Source organism: Lampetra fluviatilis, chromosome 54 (genome assembly GCF_964198595.1).
Source record: "Lampetra fluviatilis chromosome 54, kcLamFluv1.1, whole genome shotgun sequence".
Classification (NCBI taxonomy): Eukaryota; Metazoa; Chordata; class Hyperoartia; order Petromyzontiformes; family Petromyzontidae; genus Lampetra; species Lampetra fluviatilis.
This window is the reverse complement of record NC_136328.1, coordinates 7,750,990-7,776,449: the sequence shown is the minus strand read 5'-3', so window position 1 is coordinate 7,776,449 and position 25,460 is coordinate 7,750,990. Positions and strand designations below refer to the sequence as shown.

The 25,460-nt window shown below is 47.9% G+C and overlaps 3 protein-coding genes across 7 annotated transcripts in view; 1 reads left to right on the top strand and 2 right to left on the bottom strand.

Moving 5' to 3' along the window:
• Window positions 1-5,612, top strand: part of SEPTIN7 (septin 7) — a 56,934-nt gene extending 51,322 nt beyond the window's left edge. The window contains exons 11-13 of one of the 2 annotated variants that reach the window (XM_078879688.1): window positions 1,284-1,419; window positions 3,046-3,188; window positions 4,475-5,612. In XM_078879688.1, the coding sequence (XP_078735814.1) occupies window positions 1,284-1,419; window positions 3,046-3,188; window positions 4,475-4,514 (319 nt within the window). In that variant the 3' untranslated portion in view covers window positions 4,515-5,612. The remainder of the gene's footprint in view (window positions 1-1,283; window positions 1,420-3,045; window positions 3,189-4,474) is intronic. The other variant, XM_078879689.1, reaches the window with a different exon arrangement.
• A 2,233-nt stretch (window positions 5,613-7,845) lies between these two features.
• Window positions 7,846-16,919, bottom strand: TMEM208 (transmembrane protein 208). Of its 2 annotated transcripts, XM_078879686.1 has the most exons (6): window positions 16,239-16,919; window positions 14,562-14,657; window positions 13,351-13,410; window positions 12,526-12,662; window positions 10,321-10,405; window positions 7,846-9,131 (listed from the first exon to the last, which is right to left on the bottom strand). In XM_078879686.1, the coding sequence occupies exons 1-6, from the start codon at window positions 16,242-16,244 to the stop codon at window positions 8,997-8,999; spliced, it is 519 nt and encodes a 172-aa protein (XP_078735812.1). In that variant the 5' UTR covers window positions 16,245-16,919; the 3' UTR covers window positions 7,846-8,996. The 2 variants fall into 2 exon arrangements, with proteins under 2 accessions (XP_078735812.1, XP_078735811.1); XM_078879685.1 differs by lacking the exon at window positions 16,239-16,919 and having other exon boundaries at window positions 14,562-14,666.
• A 3,217-nt stretch (window positions 16,920-20,136) lies between these two features.
• Window positions 20,137-25,460, bottom strand: part of MARCHF6 (membrane associated ring-CH-type finger 6) — a 33,817-nt gene continuing 28,493 nt past the window's right edge. For all 3 annotated transcript variants that reach the window (XM_078879683.1, XM_078879682.1, XM_078879684.1), the window contains one exon: window positions 20,137-25,357. In XM_078879683.1, the coding sequence (XP_078735809.1) occupies window positions 25,282-25,357 (76 nt within the window). In that variant the 3' untranslated portion in view covers window positions 20,137-25,281. The remainder of the gene's footprint in view (window positions 25,358-25,460) is intronic.

The window sequence follows — 25,460 nt, the reverse complement described above, 5'->3', positions numbered from 1 at the left end:
TCGACTGTATAAATAACCCCGATCAACAACAATCGAACCTGCAATATTTATAGTATGTCGTGCTAATACTATTAATCAATCTAATTAAATAGGCAAGGGTCCCTTGTCTTATGGACATTGGGCAGTTCACCAGCATTGGTTCTCGCAGTCCTGACTGCTGATGAGACACTGAGTATGGAAACTTGCCCAGAGCTTGCTTGTATTGAACCAATGCTGCTGATACGATGCTCTCCAAGAAGGCCGTGCGGCCGAAGAGTTCTGTACAAAATGCTCGTGTGTGTTTTTTATGCGGGAAGACACATACGGGAAGGAGTTATTATTTATGTTGCTGTTAACATTCTGATCGACGACGCTTCGTGATGAATTTGTGTACTCGGTTAAGATTAATAATCGATTATTAAATAGCCAATTAATCATCAGCCACTTTAAAACTGGTGCACTCTGAGCAAAGGACCTTCAAAACGCGGGAACCAAATATCCCTTTACGTAGAATAAGTGTTCTGGGCTGTCCAACGAGAAGTAAAAAAATGTGACAACAACAACAAAAGTTAAAGTTACAGTTGGACACACGCTCATAATGTACCTGCCGTGTTACTCCCATACCTTCCAAGACACTGTGATTGCAGTGAGATCACTCGCTTCCAGATACGTCTTTTGTCATCTCTACCTAAGCTTCCAACCAATGTGGAACGGCCCTCCACGCGGCCTCAGTGCATATCTGTAACATGAGACCCGCTCGTTTTTTTGGGCTGTCTGCCTTTAAGGGCCAGTCTTGTCCATTTGGAAACCACCCCCGTGGCTACAGCTAGTGGTGGCCAGAGTGCCTGCTGGTGTACGAGCGTGTGTGTACGTGTGTGTGTGTACGTGCGTGTGTGTACGTGTGTGTACGTGTGTAAGTGTGCGTGTGTACGTGTGTGTGTGGGGAGCGGCAGTGTAGTGGTTAGCGCGCTGCGCTATGAACCCGGAGACCCGAGTTCGATTCCTGCTCACGGCCAACCACCAGTGACGAATATCATGAACCGGTCCTGGGCCTCCCCTAGGTCGACTCTGGCCTCAATTAACTACCTGGTGCGATGTGTAAACATCGGCACTAGAGAGAAAAAAGGCGGTCGGGCGTGGTGCTGGCCACCGGCCTCCTTCGTGTGCCTTCATAGGTCGCTAAGAGCACTTGACCCAACAGTTTGTTAAAAGCTATAGTGGGGGGGGTTCTTAGTCTTTGTGTGAGGGTGACATGCGCCCTTGCGCCGCATACGTTATCGCTGGACCTCTCTCGGCGTTTGCAGGAGCCCCATGGCCCAGATGGAGGAGGAGAAGCACGAACACAAACTCCGGATGCATAAGATGGAGAAGGAAATGGAGCAGGTGTTCCTCATGAAGGTCAAGGAGAAGCAGCAGAAGCTCATGGACTCGGAGCAGGAGGTAACACACCGGATAATGGCACTTATTGTGTCCGTGTGTGCGTGTGCGCGCTTGTGTTGGTACGTGTGCACACTCGAAATGAAGGACGTGGGCAGGTGCTCCAAATCGAGGGCAGACACATTTATTGTGGTTAATATTAATCTTGTGAAGAACAGCACCGTCACTCTGTAAAATGCACCAGCACGTGTCACACACAGCAATTCTTCCGAGTCGCCATTAACCACGTGGCTGGTGTCCAAGTCCGATTAATCATTAACCCTGCCAGCCACCTACAGGCCCAACTCAGTCATCACAAGCTGCTGTACACACATGCATTGATGCACTGCACAGCACATCAGGACTTTCACAGAACCACACTTTACTCCCTTGCTGCTGCACAAGGACATAATTAAAAGAGTGGTCCATTCCTAATGTGCGACATACGTACTATTGAGTGTGTGTAAACGCCTATGACGCGGCGTTTTGGAAAAATGGCGTTATTATAAATCATATATATAGGGTAATGTAGTCCGCGATAACACGTGAGATGCGTAACGCAGGCTGAACAAAGGCCGAGGCGCCGTGGGTAGCATCTAGAAGCATCCAGCAGCATCCCAATTCCTTGTGCGATGCTACGCCGAGGCAGACATACGACCGCTTGGTCACTCAAACGCGTTCCACCCATTTCGCATCTGTGTTAGAAATAAAAAATGTTCCCTAATATATTCATCCAATTCGCGTTATGAAAACACGTACATCGAACTTCTTTCACACCTTACGTAGCCAAGCGCCTGTGTATACATTGTGGGGGAGTGGCAGTGTTGTTGGTTCACGCAATGCACTACGAGTTCGATTCCCGTTCACGACACGTAACAGTGGCGAATATTTGGAACAAGCACTGCTGGGCCTCCCCCCAATTCCAACTCGGCCTTACCGATGTACCTGCTGCGATGTGTCAACATTGGCACTACAGAGGCAAAGGCAGCCGACCGTGGTGCTGGCCTTGCCCAAAGAGTCTGTTAAAAGATTGTACGGGGGATCTTCGTCTTTGTGTGTTTAAATGGAGCTTCTGGCGGCATAACGCACCGGTCCTCATAAAACCATTCTGAAAATCTAAATTTGAACTGACATTCATCTTTTCACTGCTTCGACATCACGAGAACTGATTTTGACGCACCGCCACCACCCCGCAAGATTTTCTGACTGGGTTTGAAAGATGTCCGTCGCTGTGTATCTCGTCTGCAGGCGTGTTTACGTATGTGGGTAAGCACGATTACAAAAAAAAGCTCAACATTCTTCACTCGCGGCGTGTCTCGAACGTGAGAATTTCTAAGAGGGTAACATTTTGGCCTTTGTTCAGAGTTGAGCGAAATGAGCGATTGGGGTGAGCAGAGCATGACAGACTCACGGCTGGAGAGATGGCCTTGTATATTGCGATCCCTTGCAAGCTGAAGTTGACAAACTAACGCTTTTAGAATCGATACAGAATATGAACACAGGTGCGCGCGCGTGTGCGTGCGTGCGTCTTTGTTTGATCTCTTTCCTTGATTTGTCGATATACTTTTCACGGTGGTTTTGTGTTTTGCATTGAGCAATCAATTAGTGCCGATTCTTATCCACTGTGCCCCGCGCATGCGTGAACCACAGCTGCAGCGCCGGCACGAGCAGATGAAACGCAACCTGGAGGCGCAACACCGCGAGATGGAGGAGCGGCGGCGCCAGTTTGAGGACGAGAAGAGCACCTGGGAGGCACAGATCCTCGCCCTGGAGCAGCAGAGAGTTGACACTAAGTGAGCGCACACTCTGACACACACACGTGTCAGCCAGCACACACACACATACATACCTATCAGCACTCTCTCACACACACACACGTATCAGCCAACACACACACACACGTATCAGCCAACACACACACATGTATAAGGACACTCACGTATCAGCACGCTCGTACACGTATACCAGCACACTTGAACACATACCAAAGACAAAGATCCCCCATCTAGCCTTAATGGGCTGTTTGGGCAAGTGCTGTTAGCGATCACCGATGAAGGTCGGCACAGCACACAAAGGGGGTGGGTGAGTGGCCAGCACCACGCCCGGCCGCCTTTGTCTCCCCAGTGGCGATGTTTGCACACCGTGCCAGGTACTCATTTGAGGCAGAGTCGACCTCGGGGAGGCCCAGGACCGTTTCAGATAATCGTCACTCGTGTTGGAGAGACCAGCACACACACGTACCAGCAAGCTCACACTCACGTACCAGCACTCGCATACAAGATGTACCAGCACTCACACACGCATACCAGCACGCTGACACACACGTGCACATGCTCACACTTGTGCACACGCGCACCTGCATGCACCAACACATTCACACATGCACACACACTTGTACTTAGATCGTGTAAATATAAATGCGTCGTTAAACCTGTTGGTAAGGTTTGTCACGTAAACAAAAATTGGCAATTAGTGACGAGTTTAGCACACCGGTGTGTTTGAGAGTAAACCCATAACATTTCCAAATCGAGTACAAAGTTTTTGCCGGTAATTACAACCAGCCTCATCAGGCCACAGACAGAATTGTGTTTTGGTCTTAAATGGCGGGATAAATGTGATGTCGCCACTTTTGAGCCAATTAGGTGCAAAGACCAGGGGGGGCGGGTGATTAATGAAGTCATATAAATGACAATGGATATCTATTATCGGTTGGGTTATTCACGGTTAATCAACATATACAATTATGTACGTACATTCTGCTGTTTTTGGGCCCCCAAAAATCTCAATACCTCTGTTAGTGGCTGCTCACAGTTGACCACCATTAATCGGCTGGGCAGGAACCATCAGTCTGACCCCGCCCCTACTGAACATCGGTGAAAAAGAGCTTTATAGCTCATCGCATTCCTCCTCCGGTATGAACAAATATTCTGATTCCGAGTCCTCCGCGCCTTGCGCTCCGCGCGCTGCAACCTGAAAACTAAACTCGTCGAGTTTGTGATGGCAGAGCGTAGCGCACCCCTAACAGCCCCCCCCCCCCTCTCTCTGTGTGCGCCCTCCCATGACCGTTGCCCGCCCGCAGAACGATCGAGAAGAACAAGAAGAAGGGAAAAATCTTCTGAGGAGCCCGGCGGTCCGAAGCACACTCACAGGGTCACCTGGGTGGCGGCGGTGGTGGTGGTGGCCACGTGAGATTGGCTTTTTGACCATTGCTCTGGACATCGCAACACTCCGTCTGAGAGCAGCACTCCCCCACGTTTCTTTGTTTTAATATTCCAGCATCTGTCTGCCTGTACAAACGGCTTTGTATCTTCAATGTGGTCCTCATGCGACTGCGGTTTTTGTGTTTATTATTTTTCTTAGTTAACAGCCGACTAGTTTTTACTAGGGTACCGTTCCAAGAAAATAAATTTGAGCCTCCGTTTTAACTCGCACGAGAGGGCTCTTTCCGTATGATGGTTTATTTTTCTGCTTTTTTAAAAAATAACCTGTCCTTTGCAATAATGAGGGAGGGGTGCGGGGGGGAGGAGGGGAAGAAAGAAAAATAGAAAAAAAAATTGCCTTTAATTTGTTTACAGTATTTTACAATTATGTACGACGGAGTGTCAATGACGTCTGTTAAAATATGGTAAACGTCCTTCATCCGACCGCACACTGAACACACGTTGAATCAAATTCGGAAACCGTCCATGAACTGGAAATGGGAGACAATAAAAATTAACATCTAAGCCATGAATTTAAATTTTTTAAAAGGAAGTCCCCGTTTTGGCGGTCACTGTGCATTTTAAATGAAATTTTAACCAGGGATAATCGATTGTTCAATTGTACACTTTTTTAAACAACTACAAGCCGTATAAAAGCTTATATATGTGCTTAGCAAGTAGAACTATTAACAACCTGCCAAAAAAATGTTTTTACTATTGGGATCTTTCCAAACGTTGTTTTTTAATGTTAAGTAAATATTTTTGTTAACCCTGTATGATAAAAAAAAAATAGCAACAGGATACAATAGACCAACAACAGCAACATCAACAAATATTCACCACTTGGGGGATATTTGCTTAGTGCCACCCACACTGCCCAAAACTCAACATGGAACAATACCCAGTACAGTATTTAACGGTGAACTTTATTGAAATGTAAAGTGCTTATCATGTATCTCGCTGCAGTCGATATTGAAGCTGTAACAAAAGACATTTATACAACTCCTCTGTGCACTGCCGCCTCTTCATTCGTTGCACTTGGTTAGTGCTCCGACCCCCACGAGTCCCGGGAACCACGCGTGAAGATAATCTCAGAATATTTAGACTGCAGCAATCCGATGAGCTATCAAGGTTTTTGGGTCGGATCGCGTGAATAGAAATGTGTCGTTAACCCACCACCACCAACAAACAGCCGATTAGGAATGGTTTGTCACGTGAACAAAACGTGGCAATTAGCTATTTGGCACTAATTTATTTAGAACTTTGTGTCCGTCCCCCTAACCTCCGATTAGCGCGGTTGGCTACGTACGGTGCTAAAGAAGTTCATCGTCCATCGGTGTGGTGGCGAGTGAACCCACAACATTTACAATCGAGTCCGACGTTTCGCTGGTGATTACGACCAGCTTCGGGCGATTTGTCAGAATTGTGAAGAAGTCTTCCTGCTGGTGGGGGGGAGATTGTCGATGTCGTGGTGCCTGTGCAGCAGCAGCCGCAGGATCTGGCGGGAGAGTCTACGGCGTTGGCGTGGTGGTGGTGTCGACGAGGATCTTGATCTTGGTTCCGTGACCATTGCAGGGAACAGTTCCTGGCCATAGTCCCCTTGAACGTCACGGGGAGATGACACGCGAGCAAAACCGGAATGATCGAATTTTTCTAAATGCAGTGGCGACGGATCAAAAATTCAGTGCATCTTCTCTGCTAAAATCGAATAATACTTCGAGGAAAGTCACTCTTAGTTGAATCTTTTTTTTCGGGAGAGTGCCGCTACGTTTAAATGTTTGGTCAACACCAATGACGGTTCTGCGTTTCTCGCGATGGGAGGGAAACCGCGGGGGCAGAACACAAACACACGAAGGGCGCCCAAGTCGGGGAATCTAATCCAGCAGCAAGTCTTTCCTGCTGCGAGGCACGTGTTACTACTGCGCCACCCTGCGGTCAAAGACGTGCATTGCACCACCATTCCATCTCAGCAGCCCAGTGTTGGCAGTGAAAATTCCACATTCCTATGACAAAAATACGCATGCGCGCACACTGAGTTCCACCACTTTTGTAGCTGGCGGTGCGGGGGGGGGCTTGACTGCTGTAATCCCCTAGACACCCTACTGAATGCGATGGCTTCGCCTCGCACGGCTAATGGGGCAGATCGTAAAATGTAATCGCTCATTCACCGGTCTCGGGGTTTTGTTTTGAATTGGAAGCTGGCTGCACTTTGGATCAGTCTGTGCAAGACACGCTTCCTTCCCTGGTTTATTTGTTGGGGGGAGGGTGAAATTTCCTAAAAAGGAGTTTTTATTGTCACGTACTCCTATTGTGTCCAAGGCGCTGCAAGTCCGGAAGCTCGCTGATGCAGCAGCAGGTTCTGTGCGTGAACATCACGGAAGTTTGGGGGTGACCGGGATCCCAACAAAATGTTTCACTTGGCTATAAGTTGAAAAAAAAATTACTGCATTTTTTTATTGATCCTCTTCCCACCAGCCTTTGCCCTTCAATGCCACCGACACGAACAGCTTTGTCGAGGTCCGCATCTCCTCCCAGCACTTCCCCTATATCCCCCCAAAAAAACGACCGAGATAATCTATTTCTGCTAAATGGCATCGAAGCTCAAAACCTCAATTTCTATTAATCGGTTTGAGAAAGGAGTTTTCTCCCTCTACGGACACCTTTTCCCTCACTCCGTCGCGGTCGCCACAGCGCGACTCGTCACCTGTGCACCAAATTGAATTTGCCCGCAAGCACTGAAACTCCCAAACCGTCGGCCACGATCATCCGCGCATGGGACATGGCAACGCCCTCAGGATATCCACGACCGGTTCCATCAGGCAGTGGCCAATGAAGAGGTGTTGGAGTCTTACTGACGACAATCTTTGATCATGGGTGATCGATTATCCAGTTTGACTTTTAATAAATTAATCTATAAATGTCCTGATGTTGAGATGCATTTTTTTCCCCCATCCAGGTACTCGTTTTGTCTAAATGCGATCGGGTTTCATCGGGAGCTTACTGGCAGCAGAAAAGCGAACGTGAAAATCGTGTCGTGAATTGGCAACGCTTTACCAAATACAGAGCCTTGACTGTTGGAGTCATTGAGTCTACTTGCTTTTTCATAGCAAAAGTAAAAAAATCACTCACTTATTACAGATGCTTGGCCATAACAAATTTCCACCGCAAACATTTTGGTCACGCAAACCACCACCAGAGTGCGATTTTTATGTCCAGCCTTTCGAGCAATGATGATGACAGAACACTGGAATCATTGATCAGTTTTCGTTTATATTCCGTCATCCAGCAAGTCTTTAAAAAAAACAGTCCGTTACTGTTAGAGCTGCACAAATTCAACAACAAGTCCGATCCAAGGCGACGAGGTTTCGAGTGCATTTCAAAGCGTTCATCGGTACGTTAACCCTTTCCACGTTCCGAGACGTCTGCAAGTTGCAGGGTGGGTGTCCCGTTCACCGCCGAATCTCAAAACGCGCGAGAGGTTAGCGTTACATTCTAGGGGTGGGGAACGTCTGGCCCGCGGGCAGTATAAGGCTCCCTCAAACATTTAGCAATTCCAGCCATCACATTAGGGGTGAGTTAATTAAATGTTTGGCCAAATATAACAGGCTAATATTTAAGTTGATACTTTTGTATGGCCCGCGAATGATGTTATAAATGTCCAAATGGCCCTTGGCAGAAAAAAGGTTCCCCGCCATTAGAGGCACGACGCCGCTGCTGTTAAAGACATACTCAACGCAGAGAACTGTAGCGACACAACCGCACTCTACGATAGCTGCCACCAACCTGTGCCACGCCCTCCCGCACGGCCTCGTGGAAGCCTTGGTACCGTTCAAGTTATTTTTTTTCTTCCCGTTTTGACGACGCACGCGTAAGTCATCGGAACGAGGCGAAAAACTGATTGGAACAGGAAAGAGTTAATTACTGCCTTACCCAGCTCTTAAATAAAGGCCTTTTGCTTCTAAACCTTGTCATCCCGCAGAGAACCAGAATTACTTTTTGGTCATTTAGTACAGCATTTGACGGGCAACAGCGTAATTACCAGCGCAATGTTAACATTCCTTCACACAATCAATGCTATCTGCTCAATAAGGCGATCATCATTTAATTTCCGACACCACCTCGTGGCGCTTGCCTGGCACGTCGAGGCCCAGGCTTGGAAACCGCACCCAAGGGGGTGGCGGCATCTTGTCACCATGACACCTGTCACCATGACACCTGTCACCATGACACCTGTCACCATGACACCTGTCACCATGACACCTGTCACCATGACACCTGCCGCCACCCAACCGCTTTTAAATGGAAAAAGTATTTCTGTGAACCTGTGGCACGTGACTGCGTGTGCTTCGCGCGGTGTCACGAGACGTTTGCTTCGACGAGGAAGCTGCTGCTGCTGCTGCATCAGAAGCGCTTCATCTGCTTGCGCTCCATCTTGCGCTGCTTCTTCTCGCTCACTTCCTGCTGCTGCTCCGGCTGCGCCATGAACCAGGGTCCCAGGATGTTCACCCAGAGCAGCTGCCCCGCCCTGGCCGGAGCCTGAAACAATAACGAGGGAGGAAAAACGACGCGCACACGCATGGATTCCCCTCGAAAAGGTATTCGTTCAGCGCTGATCTCGTTACGTTGGAAGCCGTGCAATTGGACGTCATCCCATCTTATCTTAATGGAATTTATAGAGCGCCTTAACCGAGGCGCTTCGCGAAGAATTAACAACGGTACAACAACGACGTGTGAATGTAATGGTGGAGATGAGGAGAATGAAATAGATGAGAGGAAGCGATGGGGGAGAATCCGTGATGCTGCGTGAATTTGGTGAAAGCGAAATTGATGACCGTAAATGATGATGAATGAACGGGGTGAATGAGTGAGAGCCGTGTCATGAGAACATGAAGAGGGAACGGTGGCGGTGATGAGGGGGAGATTAAGGCGGTCGTGGGGGGAGCTAGGGGTAACAATGAGTTGTGAGTGTGGAGTGGAAACTTAGTGAGCGAAGGTGACCGCTGAATGTGTACGGGACGAGAAGAGAGAGAGAGCGGCAGCGTGGATTGAGCACGAGGAGGAGGATGAACAGAAAGAGACACGGCAAAGATTGAGAACGTGGAAGACGAGAAGGTGACGGAGACAAGAGTGGCAAGATCCCGCGACGCCACGCATCGTGTGCCGCGCGACGTCATCCCGTCGTGCAGCTCAAAACGTAACGTTATTATCATGAATTAAATATTTCCGAGGAGCAACACATCAAGGTAAAACTTAAATTTGACAAACTGTATTATTCTACATATTCTTGGTTCTTTCGGTAAAGTCACGTAGAAGGGAAATAATAAAATAATAAAAATAAAATTTAATTCTCACGACGTCGGTGGTGCTGACGTTAAGAAAAAAAACGCCACTTTTTTAAAATTTTCTTGCTGTGATTTTCACACCTGATGACGATTGCTTGTGTTGCAATCGAAACGTCGTGAGAATTGTATTTTTATCATTTTATTGTTTCCCTTCTACGTGACTTTACCGAAAGAACCAAGAATATGAATCCCTGCAGTCACGAAAGCTTTAAATCGAAATGTATTACGCTACATTAATCCGTATTGTCTTAGTGTGCCAGGAGTGATCGCTACGTAGTGTGATGAAATATCCAGACGTTATTATCAGACCTGAGATATACAGGTCGTATGAGAGCGGTTCCAAGTTGAAAATGGCATCGGGTGTTCGTGCAAACGTGCCTCACCAATAGCCAAAATATCCAGAAGTAGGTTGATATGCAACTGAGCACTTGGACGATCGCTGTGAGCAGAATAACGTCCTTCAAGTGCCTACATCAGAAGAGAAACAGAAATTAGCACTCAATGCCAATTACAGCAATGCTGCCACACAAGTGAACCACAATGACCTCGCTGATCTCCTCAAGGAGCATAAACCATCGCGTGAACTCCGCTCATCGAACAAACGCGGTGGTCACTGCATCGCGCGGCGCTTTCAGACGCGCTTCTGCGGCCGTCTGGAACGCTCTCCCTTCTGATATCAGGAAGCCACTGGAGCCATGCACTTTTAAACCATCATCTAGATTGACAAACTCATTAGTTTACAAAAATGATTTTTGTGTTTAGTTCTCCTCCCGCACAACATACATACAACATACATCATTCATATAACATACATACAACATACATCATTCATATAACATACAAATGACTGGGAGGCTCGACTGGGGCACATAGTGAGCTGGCAGCTGCTCCGACTCTCAGACCCATCCACATGAATATTTCCACGCCTACAAAACCACTCGCTCAGTGGCTCTGCTCCTTCCGACGTTGGCGCCGCTTATTATTAAACACTTTTTTTTATTTGACCAGGTAAGGCCCACTGAGTTACGTAGCTCTTTTTCAGAAGCTACCTGGTGACAAATGACAGCTCAACAAAGTGGCTTATCACGTGCAAGTGTACAGTAGTCCAATACTCTAAATGCACGTTTTAAATGTGGATGGAATAACCATAAGACCCGGAGAAAAAATCCACGCAACCGCGGGGAGAACACGCAAACTCCAAATATACAGCAGCAGGCGTCAGGGTCTGGATCGAACCCACGACCTCCTGTACACCAGGCGAGGGAGTTAACATCTCCTAGCCACAAGCGCTTCACTGCTCGATCGAGCAATGGACGCCAGACATTTTCATCTTACACAAATTCTGATAACCGCGGATGCACCAGAGCAGTTGGACTTTCTGGAAAAATAAACAGCACGTCTTGGTGGTTTTAGAGTAAAATCAAAGTGTCTCCCGGCTCAAGCACAGACGCGATATTCATCTCCGTTGGCGGCACTGAGCCAGTGATGGAATTTCCATGTGCCCATGGCAGAGGCCAATTTCTCCAAAGTAAAACCACTGCAAAATGTTCATCGCGTGGTAAACACCGCCTAACGCTTGCCGAGGTTTAGGCACGCAACGATTCAAATCTCTCGCAATGATGAACCGAGATGATGTAGCGTGATGTATTTTGTGTCTTGTTTGTAATGACTGTGTTACACTCCTCTCATTTATACTGTTTGTATAATTGCATGCAGTCTATAGTCTGCGCTGTGTAATTTGCAACTGTCTTGTGTGACCTGTCTGTTCTGTTTCATTTGCATTGTCCCATTTGATTGGACTTGAGTCTCTCTGAAGATGGTCGTGTGGATTTTCTCCCGGTCCTCCGGTTTTCCCCTCTACGCTCAGCTTTCATTTGTGGCCAGTCGCTTCTGAAAAAAAGAGCTACATAGCTCAGTGGGCATTGCCTGGTAAAATAAAAGGAGTTATAGTTAGTTATTAGCCTAAAATGAAATTTGCATTTATCAGTAATTATCTGTTGGATGATGGCCCCACCCAGAACTCCACCAACCCTCGGTCTCACAATGCTACAAAATCCCTCGCACTCCTGCACCCAAACAGACCTCGTCGCTCTATCTCCACATTGGATGTCCTCTTGAGAATGTTCCTTCCTTTGCCTTTCATTCCATCACCAGTCTCGGCCACTGGTCATCATCTCTTCTAGCCATGTGTCCTGACCCATGCCAACTTACTTTATTTAAAATCGAATAATCTACCAGATGTATCCAATTTGCATTTGTTCCCTGCGATGAATGTGGGTCGCGAGCCTGGAGTTTGTAAAACCCCGGCATGGAAGACGATACACGGTGGGGGAAGGATCGTCAATCATACGCAAGCGGAGTAATAAAAAAAGGAAATCTTCAGCCTGGACTGTAACTGGTGAATCAAGGCAGCAGTAAGGACTAATAGCGAGAAGGAGTTCCAGACTTTGGGGGTAGTAGAGGAGAAGACGCAACCACCCATTGAGCAAAAGCCGACTGGGTAATGGACTGTGAAAGCCGACTGGGTAATGGACTGTGAAAGCCGACTGGGTAATGGGGTGGACGGGGTGGGGGGGGGGGCAGCTCACTCGGCCAGGCCCTGCTCCATGTTGAGATCGATGCCTCCGTCAAGCAGAACTCCATCCCCCGAGTACGAGGCGACCGCCATGTGGACCATCACGTACCTGCAGCCGCCCTGCGCCAAGAGTGCCAGCAGAAGCATTGCCTGCATACACACACACACACAAAGACAAATATCAATGAACAGACTAAACTAAACTATTTTTTATTTTACCAGGTAAGGCCCACTGAGCTATATAGCTCTTTTTCAGAAGCGACCTGGATATTACAAATGATAGCTCAACAAAGTGGCTTATCATCAAGTGGACATTTATAGCAGACAAATACTCGAAGCGCATGTTGATTCTAAATGTGGAGGGAAAAACCAGAGGACCCGGAGAAAAATCCACGTGGCCATGGGGAGAACATGCAAACTCCAAATCTACAGGCGTCAGGATTGGCATCGAACCCACAACCTCCTGCGTACGAGGCGAGGGAGTTAACATCTCGCCACCGTGGCACCCCAGACTGCCAGACCAGAAAAATATCTGTTGGTGAGCACCTAATAAGGCTAGCACAGGGCACAATAGGGTGGTGGAGCCAGCATTATGGATGCATGACTGCCGTTTACAACCCAGGGTCCATTTTATCAAACCGGGAACTGATTTTAGGCCTCGTCGACTTAGGGGAGGTCCAACATGATCTCTGTCCAGGCGGCAAGGAGAGCCTTGTCACAGGATTCTAAATTCAGTGCACTAACCACTGCACGCTCGCTCCACACGCGCACACACACACACCGGAATTATAACCGAGTGTAATTCGTAAACACAAGCAATAGATGCACGTTTCCTTACCCAGGACCAGAAAGTTGAAGAGCTATAGAAGAGCACGAGGTGGACAAAGACATATATAGCCTGCAAGAGAAATGGGACAGGAGATTGGGTCAATGCACATGTTTGTATGTATATTGAACTTTTTTCACGCCATACATAGCTATTCGGAGGTGTTTGTAGCGAGGATATGAAACTACAGATCACCGAGTTTCGCTCATGCCACAGGTAATTGAAATCCTGAATTGTTTGACAATTTGGTATCTACATTCAAGTTGAACAATTTAGAACGACACCTTAAATAAACCACACATATAACATCAGCCATGATCTATACACTTCTGGATGAAGGCTTCCCGCCACCATCCGTCACGGTACTGTGATGCTGCAATCCTACTTCTGTACATGAGCAGATTTCATCGCTCCATCTCCCTGGTTTCTCCTTTGGCTACCATTCCATCGCCAGTCTCGTCTATCAATCCACATCCATTATAGAAATGCCCACTTCTACGTGTCTCCAATTTGATTGTGTGTACGATTCATTCTCCTTTTCCATCTATCGGTATAATTGCCAATACAGGCAGCCCCAGGCTTACGAACGGGTTTCATTCCTGAGACCCGTTTGTAAGTCGAACGGTTCGCAAGTGAGGAAATAATAATCTCCTGTATTTAAATGCGCATATGGTCAGTGTTATAAAACGTGTTACGGTTCAACAAAAAAAGGGGAAGCAATTGTTAAACTCATAAATAAGAAGAAATATATTAAGAAATACTGCGCTCAAGCAAATAGTTCTGCGATTTGGTTCGCAAGTGCGACTTGATGTTCACAAGTCGGATGGTTAAAAAATAAACATCTTATGGATGCATATTGTTGGTTCTTTCGGTAAAGTCACGTAGAAGGGAAACAATAAAATAATAAAAATATAAAGCAATAAAATTATCACGACGTTTCGACTGCAACACAAGCAGCAATCATCATCAGGTGTTGCAGTCGAAACGTCGTGAGAATTTTATTGTTTTATATTTTTATTATTTTATCGTTTCCCTTCTACGTGACTTTACCGAAAGAACCAAGAATATGAATCCCTGCAGTCACGAAAGCTTTCAATCAAAATTTAAATCTTATGGATACTCATTCGTAAGTCTGGCGTTCGTAAGTCGGGGACCGCCTGTATGCATCTCGCGCATTCAAAAGCTGCCAAGGAAACCCAACGGGTTTGCAGGTCTCGACGCACAATTGCTCCGATGATGACACGTGTGTAGAACGTCAGCGTCTCCTTGTTCTCCTCCACGATCTGCTTTTGTCCCTTGGTCCCCGGCTTGCCTTTGGGCTGCAACATAAACACACAATCAAGCACACTCATTCATTTGCTGAAAACATCTCAATATACGGTGGACTGTAGAGCTTTGGCTTACCGCCTGGCTCCCTTCGAGCTTGTCTGTGGTTCCTCAGCGATTGAGAGATGCTATTTCAATGGGCGACACGACATAAAACTAAACAATATTATTAACTTAACAAAGAAGTGACCTTGTTTTTTGTTTGCATTTGACTGCAAGTATTGTGGTTAGTGTAAGCATGATTCCTTGCAAAAGGTGTCAGTTTTGTTGCCAGAAAAAAGTGTAAAAACCCTATTAGTATATTTTGGTACTGGCAAAGGAGGTCCCATGATGTAGCTGCTAACCCCGAGCTCTCATTACTCTGGTAGTGCGTTGTCTTTGAACTGTGCGCCTTGTGGCGTCATCTGGTCGAACACCATATGAGACTAGGCTCTAAAGAAAGCTGTCTCTGGTGTGGACCAATCAGTTTCAAAAACAATGCATAAATGATCAGAGTATTGTTTTTTTTTTGCATTTGACTGCAAGTATTGTGGTTAATGTAAGCATGATTCCTTGCAAAAGGTGTCAGTTTTGTTGACAGAAAAAAGGGGAAAACCCCTATTACTTTAAAGAAGTGACCGCTTAAAGAACTTTAACGCGCTGGCTTATTGCCTCAGCTCGCTCTCATCTGCCGACCCCACGGCCTGGAACTCACATTACATCCCGCAGCCATCCGTGCTGTCGACTACCGTGCCTCTGTTCAATTAATGCCTCAATTTGTGTATTTGCCCTCCTAAAAACAACTTCACAAACTCTTTCTGCACTGGCTCTGGGCATGCGATCGTGTGTTTTAACCACAGCTGTACAATTCCACTGCCCTGTATTGTAAAGCACTTTGTGGGTATTTGCATCGGGCAAATCTTGCCCTCCCTTGTGACTCGCGTGGACACATTTTTGTGAATGAATGTTGCGGTGATGAATCACCTTGATGAATTAAGAATGCATTCATCAATGAGCACACTGGCGTGGCAGGTTTCAAATGTGGGATACGAAGGCCGCGTGTGCTGTACAGGGTGGTCCAGAGGTCTTGTGACCCCCCCCCACACACTTAATCATCTACAACTTAATATTTTAAAAGGTTTAGATAACAAAAATATATGCAAAAAACACATTTTAGCGGTCAATTAATTTGGGGGGGGGGTGTCACAAGACATCTGGACCACACGTTTAAGCGCACACACAAGCACGCACTACGTGGCGTAAAGTACAAAACTAAAGCGATCTAATCACCAACAATGATTTCCTGAAACAGGCGATTTTAAATGTCACAACAGGCAATAGGCGTGCTAATTAGGAGATACACGTGTACGTTAAACATTACTGTACCGTCAAGGGGTAGGATTATTTAGCATTGAACCAACTTTGTAAATTACTTTTGAATTGCATTGCAGTACACAGTGCCTGTAATTTTACTAAGGTGGCGTTAGAAGGCTTCGTTCATTCACTGTTTAATTGTTTTATATCCACGTTTAAAGATATCGGCGGCTTAACATGCGCAAGTGTCTGCTGGTGGTAGCAAATGAATTAAAACTTACAGCCATCCTCGATGCTGTAGTTCACAGCGAAATTCCACTCTTGACTGGAAAAAGCTTTTGTACAGTTTCTCTTTTAAAACAAGTGTGAGTCCTGTGTGCTTTATTTTTAAACGTAAATAAATACGTCTCACAAGAGGAGCTTGTTTTAATGTGCACGTCAGCACTTCCCACGGGCTACGGGGCCGCACTGCGACCCCGACCTCGCCTAGATCACCCGGCGGGGCTTGGGCGCCCGAGTGTCGGCCGCGAATCCAGGCGACGCCGCCTAAAAGGAGGGAGCCGTGCGAGGCCTTGCGCCGGCCGGCAAACGAGCGTCAATTATCCCCCCCCCCGTCTCTCTATTAACAAATTTTGCCGCTTTTAAACGAACGAACGCGAACATTTACACCTCCTGGCGGGCTTCTGACGCGACGCTTTTAAAAGAAGAATCAAAGGGGAGATAAAGACGGTGGTGGAGGGGGGCTGATGGAGCGGACAGCGGCCGCGACTCCCGCTGGGCCGATGCGGAAGCGGGAACGAGCCCCCCCCCCCCCCTCGATTGCTTAACACGCTCGCAGACTGCTCGGTTAATAATCTATTACAATAATATACGAGCAGCTTGCAAAAGTTTCACGTAACACAAATACATTTATTTAAATATATAAATGTGTGGTTGTCACCCCGCCGCCCACGCGACGCAGCCCAACTTTGTCACGTGGGCAAAACGCACGCGGCCAATTCGTTACTTAGAGGCAGTCCCCGAGTTACGTAAAGGGGTTGCGTTCCCGCGCACGAAACGTAAACCCGAATTTTCCGTATGTCGGAAACTGAACATATTTGGGATGCTGCTGGATACTTCTAGATGCAACCCACGCGCATCAAGTATTTGCTCAGCCTGCGTACGCATCTCGCGTGTTATCGCAGACTGTGCTTTACCCCATATTCTGCCATGCATAGTCCCATGGGATGTTGGCTATCAACATCAAGGCAACTCCTATGACTAATTGGGAATGGGACGCAAGCGTAGGATTGATCACCCTGTCGCTGGCCGCCTTTGGGGAGGGTGTATAGTGTGAAAGGCCGAAACACCCTAGGAACCAAAGGTTCACTACTGACGATGCGCTCCCCAAATTTCACCAGGCTCACTGTTCATGAACTCTTGGAAGTGCTTGCACAAAGGATAGTAACATCTCATCCTGTGTTCTTGGAATCTGAATTATAAAGAGGTGTTCTTCAGGAATGGACTGTACTTCTAAGTCCATTGAGCCCAACTAAATTGAGTAAACCAAAAGATGTTGGTTAATCCTTCAAAGGTCTGTCAGACTCAAGTGCTCTCCATCGTTGTGCAAGACCGGCTTTTCATTCCACTCCGTGTGCCTCTCTGCCTAAGAGACTTTACATTGAATTGGCCATGAACAGACTGGGAACACCAACCTCCCATACAGCCTTAACAGACTGTTGGGGCAAGTGCTGTTAGTGAGCACCTATGAAGGCCGGCACGGCACACGAGAGGGTGAGTGGCCAACACCACGCCCGGCCGCCTTTGTCTCCCTAGTGGCGATGTTTACACACCGCACCAGGTACTCATTTGAGGCTGAGTCGCCCTAGGGGAGGCCCGGGACCGGTGCAAATTATCGTCACTGGTGTTGGCCGTGAGCGGGAATCGAACTTGGGTCGCCGGGTTCGTAGCGCAGCGCGCTAACCACTACACTACCATTCCCCAAAAGTTGTGCTAAGTATGAGTCTACAGAAACACCTACAGAGCGGTCTTTAAAAATGCGCTTTTAGCCATAACATCTGGGGACATAGCCAATTACATTACGTGCAAAACAAAACGCTGCAAAAAGAAAACAATATATTCCGTGCAATGTACTGACGGATATGCCTAACAGGGTTATGCGGAAGGGCTGAAAAATGTCCCTTATAAGTGAGTGTACGCCATCATTGATGTTGCTCCCTTGAGTTGTTGCAGGTGTCGGCAAATTTGATGAGATGATTCAAACGCCCATTGATAGAGCAGGGCAGGTGACCATCACTGCCCTGATGAAGACAATGAAACCCGATCTACCCTTGTAAGTGTTACCAGGAAGCTACTGGAGCTACGAGGAAGTCACTGGAGGTACTAAGAAGCCACTGGAGCTATGGACTTTTACATCTAGACTGAATAATTATTGCTTTAGAACTGTTTTTGTGTTTCGTTTCCACACCTCCGATTAGCACGGTTGGCTACTTACACGATAGACGAAGATTGCCCAAATTCCATTTGCCAGACTACCAGAGGTGTGGACTCGAGTCATGTGACTTGGACTCGAGTCATGAATTTGATGACTTGCGACTCGACTTGGACTTGCATAACAATGACTTTGTCCCACCTCTGCAGACTACCAATCGAATGGGGTGTCCCATCCAAGGGATTTGAAAATTAGTAGAGTTTCACACGCAAACTCCCGGTCGGTGCGTAGGGTGGACAATTACAACGACCAAACAAAAACCCAGGGTGTAAACCATGCGGAGTTCATCCTCGTAACATTAACGACAAAGGCGGTCAGTAACCGTGTTTATAATTTTTAATTAAGTTCCTCCTAATTTAGGAGGCGCATGCAGAGATGTTCACACTGGGGAGGGGTACGCATTCCGGGTCGACGGTCATTTGTGAAGAACAAATTTTGTGGAAGTGGAGGAGGCTCAAGGGGGTCACGTTGAAACACCAGTCTCGAACACAGGCGGATAAGTGGAGAGGCACCGCAGTCAAATTCATACCCACCGCCGATTATAGTTTTTTTTTCTACTTACACATGGCAAAATAAAACGTTGCCAATGGTCGTGTCGGGAAACTTGACGACACTTCGTGGGGTGCATCATTTTCGTAGCAACGTTTCGAAAGCTTCAAATGTTCTCAATAGTGTTTTTTGTGCGAAAACGGCAGAGCCAACATGTTCACTCGCATGTAAAACGGTAGTGAGCATCATTTTTACAGTGTTCACTCGCGATGTAAAATTGTAGCGTGAGCGTGGTTTTAGAGCGTTCGCTCGCATGTAAAATGGCAGAGTGAACATGGTTTTAGAGCGTTCACTCGCATGGCAAACCGGGGAAAATGCTGCTAAACAAATTCCCGCTTTGCTGCCCCTTTTCAATCAAGCCCAGAGTGAGAGCCTTGGCTACCCGGTGGGGCCTATGGGGCTTGCCTAAAAAAGCAAGCCCTGAAAAGACGCAGAGAAGAGCGGGCCAATGTTTGCTTACATCCACAATTGTGTTCATATACAACAACCGCCATTCGCCACAAAGTGGCGGGGACGTCACCACGACGCTTGTGCCAGGCTATGTGCACCTTGAGGCCACGCACATTTGTGTATAGAACGTTAGCTCGGTGGTTATTTAGAATGCACTTCTATGTGATCACCGACGGTTGGCTACGTACGGTGCAAAAGAGGTTCAACATATACAACAGGTAATAGGTGCTCGCTAACAGCACTTGCCCCAGCAGTTGCTCAAATGGTGGATGCCGTAACGTTTTGTTTGCGTATGTCAGGGTAAAAACAAGTCGTGCCTCTGCCAAATTGATGTTTTGTTCTGCCCCTTGTATAAGCCTCCTGTCCTGCTAAGGCTTGCATTTAGGCAAGCCCTTAGGCTCCACACGGTAAGCCGGGCCCTGGGTTCAGGGGTCAATTTGAATTGGTGGCCGTGTAGAACATGCAGACAAACATGCTATCATTATCAGAGCATGTTGGTTTGCACGTTCATCGCAGCAAGTACTGTGTGTGGTTAATGCAGCACTTCATTCCTTGAAAAAGGTTTTCTATTTGGCGTTTGGACATCTTAACACCTCCTGTTTTATTCTTGGTTCTTTCGGTAAAGTCACGTACTTCTACGTGACTTTACCGAAAGAACCAAGAAGATGAATCCCTGCAGTCACGAAAGCTTTAAATCGAAACCTCCTGTTTTATTGCCAGAAAGGGTAAAACACCGATTATTATTTTCCATACGTGTAGGCCTCTTCGTGCACTGTGGGTGTGTTAGCGTAAAGCAAGTTGCAGACAAACCAGGTCAATTCACACACCGCGTGTGAACCCCAAGCTGCCGCGAAAGATCCTGGAGCAAGAAATATATCGATTGTGGTGAGCAAAATTATCTCCAGCGACTAAACACCAAATGACTGCACACGGTATTACTTAGACACCAATTTAACCATCGACAGGGAACACCGCTTCAAAATAGCCCTTCAAACAGACAACAGGGGAAACCCCATACATTATGGGATCCCCAAAGGCTTTGAAACAAGCCAACATCCTCTCTCTCTCTCTCCAGCCGATGACAAATCTCACATCAGCTGACAAAAAAAAGCAAGCTAAGATTAACGTGTTGGATATTAATGATACATGCAGAGGTGCGCGCGGCAAGTTTGACAACGAAGCATCGTGGGCAGGGTTTTAATTTCTCAACTCAATGTTTTTTCCCAGGGCCGCTGTTGGACTGGAGTGAGGCGCATGACGACTTTGCAGTAGCCACAACCACAGAGATGCGTACTCGATGTTGGTGGTGGTTGTGCCGGGTGCGGGGATATATTACGGGTCGCCGACAAGGGCAGGTCACAGCTGAAATTCTGCCCTAATCGTGGGGCTTAAACATCACATCGGGGTTTCTTGGCCGAGACCCTTGGCAAAACCACACCACACAAGACAAAGATTCCGCGTAAAAGCCTTGGAAGTCTGTTGGAGCAAGTGCTGTTAGCGAGCACATATGAAGGCCTGAACAGCACACAAGGGGGTGAGTGCCCAGCACCACGCCCGGCCGCCTTTGTCTCCCCAGCCGTGAGCGGGAATCGAACTCGGGTCGCCGGGTTCGTATCGCAGCTCGCTAACCGGTACACGACCGCTCTCCCCACACACACTGCGACCGCCAGGCAGGGCACTTGAATAATAATATCGATCTCAAGTACCCCAGGGGTCTGTGCAATCAAAATGCTTCCCATAGTCGAACAGCCACGCGAGGTTTATACAACGACCGCGCGTCGTGGAAACACGCGCGATTATCGGTGGCGTTCCTTCCTTCCTTCGACACGTCTTGATTGTGTTTTACTCGACCGTGACGAAACACTGAATGATGCATCAACATAAGTGGAGGCTTCTTCCTCGAAAGCAACAGGCGACACCGAAGCACACCGAGCGTGCGCCAACGCGTGACTTCTTGATGCGTCGATCGCAGCTTTTGTGAACGTTCTCAAGCTGATAAACAAAGGTAAAAATTGCTCTTGCGCATCTCTTAAGCCTGCGTACGCTATAAACTATTAACGTGATCGTGTCCTCGCAACCAGTTAGCAGGCTCGGTCAATTTGTGGGATCGGAGATGGTGGGACAGACATCTCTCTGGATTTGTGGGTAAGACACCCCCCCCCCCCCCCCCCCAGTCTGCCACCTCAACCAAGAAGCACGTTCTAGACTTGAAGTTTTCGTGACTGCAAGGATCCATATTCTTGGTTCTTTCGGTAAAGTCACGTAGGTAAAGAAAATAAGCACGTTGCAATATTCACAAGCGAACGGATGGATGAGTGTGGCCTTGAGGGACCGATGCCCGACTCTGGTTGGCTGACGAGCTGCCCATTCTGTTTATCGCAATGAACCGCTGTAACAAAGATGAAACTGCATTGAAATAAAATCGCAGATTGCGATGCTAAATGAAATGGAAAAAATGACTGAAAAAATTTACATTTTGCTGGATTACAGAGGGCGGCATCCGCATTGCGATCAGCCTTGGCAGGGCAACTTCTGTAACTTCATGCTTTATTTTTTTTAATTTAGAACATTACAATCAAGTTATGTACTTTCATGATTAATGCAAGTAGAATATAATTGTTTCAGCTGGTGTGCATATATATCAGGTATGTGCAACATGTAAAGACTTAATTGGTACGTGAATGGAACATTGGTAAATGTAAAAAGTCACGAGGACTGGGAGATTGAGAAACCTCAGGCCAATTTGATCTCAATCTTGGCACACCAAGGACCAGTAGTAGAGTGAACATCCCTATGGCAATCAATGATTAAACCATGGATGTTTACTGGATGGAAATTTACGAAGACGTCTATTCCCAGGGAACTGAATGAGAAACACGTGGCACCCCCATGTGCAACCGTGTCGCGATCCGTGCGAGTGACGACATTAACCACGAACAGAAAGAAAATAAATTCAACTAGCATACATATAGTTTTCAGCTGTTCCAGAACGAACATTTCATATATACGTTTGAAAGGCCAAACACAGCACAAGCTGCCAGGTTCCGATGAAAACGCAAGTAAAATAGCACGCAGTTCGTCAACGCTGCGCGTTCGAATGTGATGAGCAACATCAGCGGAGGTCGAACAGACTGAGCACACCCACTGCCGTGTTCGCCCTTGCTGCCGAATCTGTTTCGTGTCAGCCTCCATCCGAGTGTTCCCCGCTGCGATGGATTTGAATCTGGCCTTCACCGGACGCAACGCTGCTCATCCGTGCGTTGACCGAGCACGAGCTGAAACCCGCGCGTGGTGAAATGGGGTTACCCAGTCTCGACAACTGTCGCCACCGTTCACGTTGACTGTGCAAAGGTTCCCGCTCCAGTTTGGTTACAAATTTCGTTAGCGTACACATATTACGGCGAGGAAATTCCCACAGGAACGGTCTTGGGCGACTCCTACAATTTCCACTCTGCGTGGTTTCCAAGTAGGAATTGTGATACTTCCACAGATTCCCGTGTTGAAAAAGCCTTAATTTATTCGGACGGGATTCTCACGGGGATTCTGCCACGGAACATGTGTGCGAAACAACGGGGTTTTATTGAAATTTCATTACACATCTAACTTCTCCCAGCAATCGGCTATGCTAATCTCGACTAATTATTGCCAAATGCAGCCCACCAGAATGTCGATTACGGCGAATTACGGCCAACTGGAATCTCCACTGAAAACCTTTGTCAGTGATCCAATTCCAGCCCGATCACGGTGTGCTTAGCCAAGCAAGCAAGGCCTGTGGGGTCTGGATAGCCGAGTGGAGGCCCGGGTTGGCCTTCACTAAGCTATCAACTAGGCGATTTCCTCTGCCCATGTGGCCGGGATTTACAGAGCTGCCATCGATATTGCCAAGGCTACATATACACACAGTTTCCCTGTGTATTCGTCAGGACACGTATTTTCTCCATGTATAGCCTGCCCAAGGCTATTCACGTGCCACAGGACCAGCTGGCTGGTACTGGGGTCGACACTGGCGGCCCAGACTGGGTGACATCGTCATGGACATGTGTGGCCGATGTGCACGTAATGTGTGGCTCTTCAACCCACCTTGTGTCGGGTCAAAGAGCCAGAGACCACTTAGAGCCGTGGGTGGAACTCTGGGCAAGGTGGACTAGTGGAAGTATTGCTCGTGTAACATTTAGTTGTTACTGTATTCACTTTGCAGTGCCTAAAACATGTTTTGTTTGCAACACCCTTAAAGCGTGGTTTGCCCGATATAAAGTGCAAATGACCGAATTCAGAAATTTGCTTTGTGGAGCCACGTGGTGAGACCGTCACGTGCTAGCGCCTGCAAACACCACCAACCGTGACGACCCGAGGGACACGAACACAGCCTCTGAGCGGTACTGCCTCAATATCCCGATCAACACACCGGTGCCCGTCCACCGTCTCTGCAACTGCTTTGTTCAGCAGGGATCTATCTCGCACCTCGAGCCCGAATGGTGCAACCCCGCAAGGGTTTGATGTTGGTGTGGATCCCTCGCCAACATCAAACCAAGAAACTCGGGGACAGGGATGCGAGCACGGCGGAAGGTTCACCCCGTCAGTAGTTCTGCTCTGTAGCAACAAAGCACAGGCGCAACTCGACTGCTCCCGGCATCGCACATCTCTCAACTTTATCCCCACCCCGCCGGAGGCGACGGAGACCATCCCACACACAAGCGCACGTTGCTGCCTGGCACGAAAACAAAGACGCCTCGAGGGAGAACGTGACGCGCGACGAAGACAAACACGACGGACGATGGATGCCGGACGGCCTTTTTTTTCAGAGGGGGCGCCGCGCCCACCCCCCCCCCCCCCCCCCGTGGGGTGTTTGTGACATTTAAAAATTTGTGGGAACGTCCACGGTCAATCCTTGCCACCACGCGGTGGAGTGGCGGCGCAGTCGGCATTTGGCACGAGCAGCACTCACTGCAGGCGGTGGTGGGTGTCTGTGCCGAAAAGTTTAAAATATTTCATTGCCCGTACAAGCCGAGACGCAGTCTACACATATATATATCTTCCTCTATATGTATATCGTCAACTGTAGCCGTTTCGACCAATTGGAAGTTTTTGAACGCACGGTTTTCCCGTGCGCAGGTTGCCGTTGGCCCGGTGAGTTGCGTTACATAACGGATCTGGATTCATGGGTCAAACACTTATGTCACTGCCACATTAAAAATACTGAACGGGTGCCCCTGTCCTCATGCAATACTGTTCTACCCCCCCCACCCCCCGCAAAAGGGCAGCACCTTAAATAAAACTGTGCAAGCTCACAACCTTCGGCATACATTAATATTTCATTTAGAAGGGGACGTGGCTTTCTTGGCGAATTCGGACAGCTCCTCGGCCTTACTCTGGGGCCGGTTCATCGGGGCCATCCCACGCAGAGAATCAGTCCACCCCTGTCCTGGGTCAGGCTGCCCAACTGCAGTTCCGGTTTGCGTGTTGTTTTTATGTCTCTGTGTCGTGCTTGCGTCTTTGTGTCTCTGTGTGCGGAACCGCTGAACGCAGCGAACCTCTCAAGATCTTCGACGGCTTCCTCTGCCCAATTCAGCAAATGCGGGGTTCGGCAAAGAGCGCAGAAGAGTAGCGAGCAGTAAGGGACGACATTGCACAAATTCCGTGCCGATTTTTCCAGTTCCGAGGAGCGGCGGGAGAGAGTCCGCTCGCGAATCTGAGTGGCTGACGCGCAAGAGCGCACACGAGCGCACACATTTACTTCGGTCACATCCCAAGTTTCGGAAAATTCAAAGCACGCGAAAATATTTCGGCGGGTAGTGGGGCATCTTGGGGCGTGGCGGGAGTCAAAACGGTTCTCGTCACAGGTCCGAGGGCAAAGCGCTGCTCCTGCCACTCTTCCGTTCGTAATTGACGAGCCGCTGACCGACAAGATACCTGTTTGGAGAAAAGAAATAAAAGTGAGTGACGAGACACTGGCGGAAGACGACCTTAAACTGAAGAGGGAAGGAGAGTGGCAGCCAACCTGTACGGATCGCGT